The sequence below is a fragment of the Rhinoraja longicauda genome, chromosome 11, assembly GCF_053455715.1.
Source record: "Rhinoraja longicauda isolate Sanriku21f chromosome 11, sRhiLon1.1, whole genome shotgun sequence".
Classification (NCBI taxonomy): Eukaryota; Metazoa; Chordata; class Chondrichthyes; order Rajiformes; family Arhynchobatidae; genus Rhinoraja; species Rhinoraja longicauda.
The window spans coordinates 1988602-1997285 of NC_135963.1; the positions used below are offsets into that span (position 1 = coordinate 1988602).

Below are 8684 nucleotides of genomic sequence, written 5' to 3' on the forward strand. Positions count from 1 at the left end.
TATGACACTAGTCAAATATATTATTGAATGTATAGTAAAACTGTTGACACATATATGGAATCAATGCTTCCTTACAGGCACATTTCCAAACAAAATGAAAATAGCGAAAGTCGTTCCTATTTAAAAGAATGGAGACAGACATTTATTTTCAAATTACAGGCCGATATCTCTGCTTCCCCAGTTCTCAAAAATAGTAGAAAAATTAATTGTACAAAGACTTGAAAACTTTATTGATAAACATATCATACTAAGCGATCACCAGTATGGATTTCAAGCGATCTCCCTCACTAGCGCTAATGGAACTAGTAGAGAATATTTCAACTGCATTTGATAATAAAGAATATACTGTGGAAGTACTTATAGATCTCAAAAAAGTGTTCAGACTGAAGAAGGGTCTCGACCCGAAACGTCACCCATTCCTTCTCTCCTGAGATGCTGCCTGTCCTGCTGAGTTACTCCAGCATTTTGTGAATAAATACCTGGACAAAGGAAATACATATGTGAGAATGCTCTTTATTGACTACAGCTCAGCATTCAGCACTATTATTCCCTCAAAACACGTCCCCAAGCTCCTTGATCTTGGACTGAAGACCTACATCTGCGGATGGATATTCGATTTCCTGATGGGCAGGCCCCAGGTGGTGAGAATTGGCAGCCACACCTCTTCCTCACTGATCCTCAACACAGGCACACCACAGGGCTGTGTGCTCAGTCCTCTCCTGTACTCCCTGTTCATGCATGACTGTACTGCTAAGCGCAGCTCAAACAGCATCATAAAGGTTGCTGACGACACAACCATCTTGGGCCTCATCAACAATGAGACGGCCAACAGAGAGGAGGTAAAGGCACTAAACAGCTAGTGCCAGGAAAATAACCTCTCTCTCAATGTCAGCAAAACTAAAGAGATGATCGTGGACTACAGGAGACAGGGGGGAGTGGACACCTCCCCATCCACATCGGTGATGCTGAGGTTGAAAGGGTCAGCAGCTTTAAGTTCCTCGGGGTGCACATCACTGGACACTGCACACGGACACAATAACAAAGAAGGCCCACCGGCGGCTCTTTTTCCTGAGAAGACTGAGGAAGCTTGGCATGAACGCCAGCATCCTCACAAACTTCTACAGATGCACCATCGTGAGCCTGCTGACGGGCTGCATTACAGTCTGGTACGGGAACTGTTCTACCCACAGCCACAAATCACTAAAGAGAGTGGTGAAGGAAGACGCCACAGAACATCACTGGCAACTGTCTCCCGGCCATTCAGGACATTTATTACCGGCGGTGTCTGCGGAAGGCCCACAGCATCATCAAGGACCACAGCCACCCAGGAGTATGGCTGCGCGTACCGCCAGACTTAAGAACAGTTTCTACCATCAGGCCATCAGGCTTCTGAACTCATAAACACATTTCAAATCATATATGTTGTTTATTTTTAATATTGTTTTTTTACCTATTTTTAATATTGTCTTTTTACCTTACTAATGTCAATTTTTAAAATCTTATTTTCCCTTGGAATATTTTTCAGAGGAAAAACCTTTTCAGTCAGAGAGTTGTGAATCTGTGGAATTCTCTGCCTCAATAGGCAGGGGAGGCCAATTCTCTGAATGCATTCAAGAGAGAGCTAGATAGAGCTCTTAAGGATAGCGGAGTCAGGGGGTATGGGGAGAAGGCAGGAACGGGGGTACTGATTGAGAATGATCAGCCATGATCACATTGAACGGCGGTGCTGGCTCGAAGGGCTGAATGGCCTCCTCCTGCACCTATTGTCTATTGTCTATTACTCCTGAGGTGACCCATTGTCTTGTCAAATACATTTCATTGTACCGTTGACCTTGTGCCAACCTACATATGACAAATAAAATTTATTTAAATAATAAAATAATTATTTATGGAATCATATGCCCTAAAATATATGGACCTAGTAGACTTTAATACTCTACAAATAATGTTTAGAGCAAAAGAAAGAACACTTCCTGACTGTATCCAAGGTTTGTTTTCAGTGAGGGAGAGCAGGTATCCACTCAGGGGAAATTATACGTTTGACAAAAAGGGGGTAAGGACAAATGTGAAAAATAGATGTGTGACTGTTAAAGGGGTCAATTTATGGAATAGTTGCAACAATGAATTAAAAGAGTGTAGTAATATGTGTAAATTCAAGAAAATTGAAAGATACAAAATATGTGATCAGCACTGAAAAATGACCGACATGACAGTAATGTTGTTTCTTGATTATATTTGTGTTTCTTTATGTTTTTTAAAAATCCGCTTCTGACTTATGATGATGTGTTTTAATATTATATATTTGTTTTATTGTTTTGTTTCACTGCTATTTTGGCTAGTTAGGGTAATGCTTTGTTAGGTATTAAGGGTAGGCACAATAAGCTTTGGCTTCTGCCTACACCTTTATTTTCGGTCAGAGAATATCATGTGTGATTATATTGTTTTATTTTTGATATAATGATTTCATACTGTTTAACTTTCACAATTGTATGGTCAATCTGTTGTATTGTATTGACCGGAAAAATAAATAAATAAACAAACAAATAAATAAATAAATACCCGTTTTCTCTCTCGCTCCTTTCTTGAAAAGTGGGATAACATTAGTTACCCTCTAATCCACAGGAACTGATCCTGAATCTATAGAACATTGGAAAATGATCACCAATGCATCCATGATTTCTAGAGCCACCTCTTTGAGTACTCTGGGATGCAGACCATCAGGCCCTGGGGATTTATCAGCCTTCAGTCCCATCAGTCTACCCAATACTATTTCTCGCCTAATGCAAATTTCTTTCAGTTCCTCTTTCTCCCTAGATCCTCTGTCCTCTAATACATCTGGGAGTTTGTTTGTGTCTTCCATAGTGAAGACAGAACCAAAGTACCTGTTCAACTCTTCTGACATGGCTTGTAGAAATAACGAACTGCAGATGCTGGTTTACAAAAGAAGACACAAAATGCTGGAGTAACTCAGCAAGTCAAGCAGGATCGCTGGAGAACACGGATGGGTGATGAATGGTCTGAAGATGGGACTCATTCCGAAATGTCAATATCCATGTTCTCCAAGGATGCTGCCTGACCCGCTGAGCTGCTCCAGCACTTTGTATCTTCTCTCTCCCAGTCTATAGGTTTCTCTCCTGCACCGTCGCCGGGAGGACATTAGTGGTGACCAGATTCCAGTTAGTCCTGGATTTTCAGCTCTGTGATAATATACCAGCTGGTGTTTTCCTGTTATGGATATGCAGGGAATGGAGGGATATGGGTTATGTGCAGGTAGGTAAGTAATGGTCTTGCACCATGTTAAGCACAGACATTGTGGGGCAAATGGCCGGTTCATGTGCTGTACTGTTTGATGCTCCATGTTTAAACTTGCAACAACACATCTGATGTTGGACGAATTATGGATAATGATGAGTCAGAGTATAGGAGGGAAATTGATCATCTGATTGAATTGTGCCAGAACAGCATCCTTGCTCTCAACGTCAGTAAGTCCATGGAACTGATTGTTGACTTTAGAAGAGAAAGGTCGAGGATTCATGATGTTTTAGTGGCGAAGAGAGTCAGCAACTTCGAGTTCCTGTGTGTGCATATCACTGAGGATCTGTCCTGGACCCAGCACATTGATCCAATCGCAAAGAAAGCCCATCAATGCCTCTACTTCCTTAGAAAATGGAGGAGATTCGGTAAGTCAGCGAATACTCTCTTGAACTTCCACAGATGTACAGTAGAGAGCATATTTACTGGTTGTATCAAGGCCTAGTTCACCAACTCGAATACCCAGGAATGAAGGAGATTGCAAAAAGTAGTGAACACTGCCTGATCCATCACGGGTACTGACCTCTCCACCATCGAAAGGATTGAGAGGAGGCCCTGCCTCTAAAAGACAACCAGTATCATCAAAGACCACCACCTCCCTAGCCAGCCTCTCATTTCACTCCTGTCATCAGGAAGAAGGTACAGGAGTCGAAAAACCATGATCTCCAAGTTCAGGAATAGCTTCTTCCCATCTGGTTATTGAACACTATAGATACCAATTAAACTGCGAACTACAAACTGTCTTGGTTGCACTCGGGACTTCAGGCTTTTCTTTTGTTTGCCCTAATATATTTTTTTTCTATTGAACATTTTATTTTATTTTGTTTGTTTATTATAATATCTATTGAGTACTGTGTTTACAGACCTGTTAAGCTGTTGCAAGTACAAATTTCATTCTTCCTCTCACCTTAGAGTTTGGGCAGCACAGTGGCGTAGCGGTAGAGCTGCTACCTTACAGTGTGTTCGATACTATGGGTGCTGTCTGTTTGGAGTTTGTATGTTCTCACACTATTTTCTCCGGGTGCTCGGGTTTGCTCCCACGCTCCAATGACGTAAAGGGTTTTAGGTTCATTGCCTTCAGTAAAATGGTAAGTTGTCTCTTGTGTACGGCGTGATCTCTGGTCAGCGCAGCCTCTGTGCGCTGAAGGGCCTGTTTCCATTCTGCGTCTCTAAAGTCTAAAGTCTTATGCCCTCTCGTCTTTGGTATATCCACCCTAGGAATAACGTTCCATCTACCCTATCTGTGCCTCCCATAATTTTATATATCTCAATGAGGTTTAGTTTAGTTTAGAGCTAAAGTGCTGTAACAGGTCCTTCAGCCCACCAAGTCCGCACCGACCACTAATCCCCGCACACTAACAGACACTAGGGATAATTTACAATTTTAACGAAGCCAATTAACCTACAAACCTGTACGGCTTTGGAGCGTGGGAGGAAACTGGAGCACCCAGAGAAAACCCACACAGGTCTCAGGAAGAACATACAAACTCCTTACAAACAGCACCCGTGGACTGGATTGAACCCTGGTCTCTAGCGCTTTAAGGCAGCAACTCTACCGCTGCGCCACCAACCTCTGGCGTTCCAGTGTAAACCATCCAAGGTTGAATCCAATCCAACAATCCAAGCGTCCTGTAGATTCCTTCAATGGTGGGTAGGTCATTGTCTACCACTTTCTTCAGCGTCCTTCATTCTAGCCCTATCACTCCATTCAAGTGCTGAATGCAAATCCCACCTGTTTTTGATGGTTCCCCACCCTTTATTGCCATTTCCCAGCAAGCCTCTCTCATCAGAACTGTCTTGTCAATTCCAGTAGTACAGTGGTTAGAGCCGCTGCCTTTCCGTGTTAGAGCCCCGGGATTGATCCTGACCTCTGGTGCTGCCGGTGTGGACTTTGCACATTCTCCTAATGGCCAAGTGGGTTTCCTCCGGGTGCTCCGGTTTCCACCTACATTTCAAAGACGTGTGGGTTTGTAGGTTAATCGGCCTCTGTAAATTGCCCCGAGTGTGTAGGGAGTGGATGAGAAAGTGGAACGCATAGAACTGGTGTGAACAGTTGATTGATGGTCAGCATTGGTGGGCCAAAGGCCCTGTATCTTTTGATTAATCAATTGGATCATAGTCCCTAATTGAAAGTAAAAAAAACAAATGGAAGAATACCGGACATGGCTTTTGTGCCTTTCAGATCATTGGAGCAGCCAGTTCACGAGTAAAATTATTGTTTTTGTTTTTGTGTTTTTCAGGCAGGCTTTTGTGAATTGGGACAACATTCTGGCACCAAAGCAGTCTGTAGTATACAATCTGCAAATGCCGTGACCTATGAAAAGGTCATGCATCTTCTGTCAAAGTCCATCACGGGCAGACTCTGGGACGATCATTGGCGTAACCCTTATTTTGCCTATCTGGTAAGACAAGTGCCACTTGGGAAAAAAATACACAAAGTGCTGGAGTAACTTCAGAACAAAGGGTCCCAGCACAAAACGTCACCTCTCCACGTTCTCCAGAGATGGTGCCTGACCCGCACTGAGTTACTCCAGCACTCTGTGTTATTTTTTGTAAACCAGCATCTGCAGTTTGTTGTGTCAACAAACCTCTGTACTTTTCATTATAATTATGCCAGCATATATTTTACATATATTTCTACCCCAATCTCTTTCAACCTACATCCCTTTGTCCAGCTTCACATTTCACATCCATCTGCCAATTAAACCACCCTCACTTGTATCCTCCTGTCACTTGCCAGGCTTTGAACAGTTAAGCATTTGAACATTGGTTGCCCGGATAATGTTTTGCCGGCAAGTCCTCAACTACATTCTGACACCTGGATAATTGTGTTATTAATTTTTCTATCTATTTGTAAGATATTTATGAATTCTCATCCAGTGCCTTTAATTCTATCCGTTCTAATTTCTCTGGTGTCACCTGAACTTATTTCCTTTAATGAAAGACTACAGTGGCACAGTTGGTAGAACTGCTGCCTCAGTGCTACAGACAAGGTTTCAATGCTTAACAGGCAGCATCTCTGGATAGTAGGAATGGGTGAGACCCATTTCGGGTCAAAACCCATCTTCAGTCTGAAGAAGGGTCTCGACCCAAAACGTCACCCATTCCTTAATGGAATGATGCCTGTCCCACTGAGTTACTCCAGCATTTTGTGTCTCTATCTTCAGTGGGCTGTCGGGCAAGCTTGCATGCGATACCTCTAAACTGAACTAAAAACAAAATGCTGGAAAACTCTCAGCAGGTCAGGCAGCATCTGAGGTAGTTTAGTTTAGAGATACAGTGCGGAAACAGGCCTTTTGACCAATCAATTCTGCACAGTCCAATGTTACCTGGACACTCACTATCCTACACACACTATGGACAAATTTACAATTATACCAAGCCAATTAACCTACAAACCTGTATATCTTTGGAATGAGGGAGGAAACTGGTGATCCCGGAGAAAACCCACTCAGGTCACTGGAAGAATGTACAAACTCAGAACGCGTAGTCAGGATAAAACCCAGTCTCTGGCGCTGTAAGGCAGCATCTCTGCTGCTACGCACTGTGCTGCCCAAGGAAAAACAAGTTAATGTTTCAGTCCAAAGATCCTATGTGAAAACTGAGAAAAAACATGTTGGTTTTGTGTAGTTCAGAAGTCAGGGAAAGAATGGGGAGAGCAAAAGGTAATATCTCCAGTACCAAATGGATTAATGTCGTATAGCACCGAAGCAGGCCATTCGGCCCAAGTCATCCATGCCGACCGAGATGGCTCATCTAAGCTAGTTCAATTTGCCTACATTTGACTAATATCCAAACCTTTGAGGAAGCAACTCTACCAGCTGTGCCACCCCGACTTGCCTTTCTTTGCTGAATCTAACCACTCGTCCTTTCTTTGCAGGTTAGATGTGTCTTGAAAAGTTCTGATGTGCAATCTCAGCATTGTGCATGGGACTGTACATTGGCCCAACCTTGTCTTCTAATCTATGTAACTCTCTCTGGTTTTACGACAGGATGGCAAAACCTACCACGAGGTCTGGTATGACGATCCAGAGAGCATTTCACTGAAGTCAACTTTCTTGAAGAAGCTCAAACTGCGCGGCATTGGTATGTGGGCTGCAAATGACCTTAACTACAGTAGGAATGCCTGGACCTTGATGCAGACTGAGGCAATGTGGAATGCTCTGTGCCCTCCCTGAGGGTAGTGCAGAGCACTTAATGCCAATTCAATGCTGCAAGTATTAGTGAGCAAGAGAAATGAAAGAAGCATGGATCTGGTCAGCTGTTCAATATTTTATCCGTCAAGCAAACTTCCTTTTAATGAAAGCCATGTGTACTTGTATGTTTGCACAAGAAGATTTACAACTTGAAGAGACCTTACAGTTGCAGTTATTTCAAAGTGCATAATCTTCCCCTCACCTAAATTCTTATAACCCAGAGAAAATAATTCACTTTTTCCTTTGGTTATGAGTCCAGATCTGGCATGTTACATCTGTACATATGTACGGTCCCCTTTCCCCTTCCCGCTCTCTCCTTCCACCTATAATCTTCCCTCTGGCTTCACAATTCACTCCTCTTGTCTCCTCATCTCATGGCCCTTTGTCTTTTCATTTCTGACTTTTGACTGCACATTTGCCAATGGAACCCCCAACTTCCCCTCACTTGCAATCACCACCTATCACTTGCCAGGATTTTTCCTGCCCCTGCTTTCATCTAGATTTCTACCCACTACTACAACCAGTCTGAAGAAGGGACCAGACCCAAAACATTGCATATCCATGTTCTCCAAAGATACCACCTGACCCAATGAGTTACTCCATCATGCTGTGTCTTTCTTTGCAATCTGCCACGAAAATCTGCAGTTCATTGGGTCTATAATTTGAATGCTGTCTTGTATCACTAATCATTTGTGTGTTTTTATGTAAATGGGACTGTTAAGCTGCAGCAAGTAAGAATTTCATTGTTCCTTTACTGTACATACAAAAATTAAACACTTACTTTACAGCTTTAAATAAGGTGAGAGGGGCAAGATTTAATTGGAAGCAGAGGGGCAAAAATTCACACAGTGGGTGGTGGAATATGTTGCCAGAGGAAGTAGTTGAGGCAAGTACTATAGCAAAATTTAAAAGACATTTGAACAGGTACATGGATAGGACAGGTTTAGAAAGAAATGGGCACAATGTGGGATGTGGACGTAGCCCAGACCATCATGCAAACCAACCTCCATCCATTGCCTCCATCCACACTCCATGCTGTCTTGGCAAGGCCAGCAGCATAATCGACGACCAGTCTCACCCTGGTTGCTCCGTCTTCTCCCCTCTCCAATCAGACAAGAGGTACAGAGGTGTGAACATGCAAACCTCCAGATTCAGGGACAGTTTCTTCCCAGCTGT

General features: G+C 43.0%; 1 protein-coding gene across 1 annotated transcript in view; it reads left to right on the plus strand.

Moving 5' to 3' along the window:
- The window catches only part of LOC144598008 (di-N-acetylchitobiase-like), a 28761-nt gene extending 20498 nt beyond the window's left edge, over positions 1-8263 (plus strand). Inside the window, exons 5-6 of the mRNA XM_078407875.1 lie at positions 5553-5714; positions 7305-8263. Of these exons, the coding sequence (XP_078264001.1) occupies positions 5553-5714; positions 7305-7490 (348 nt within the window). The 3' untranslated portion in view covers positions 7491-8263. The remainder of the gene's footprint in view (positions 1-5552; positions 5715-7304) is intronic.
- The last annotated feature ends 421 nt before the right edge of the window (positions 8264-8684 follow it).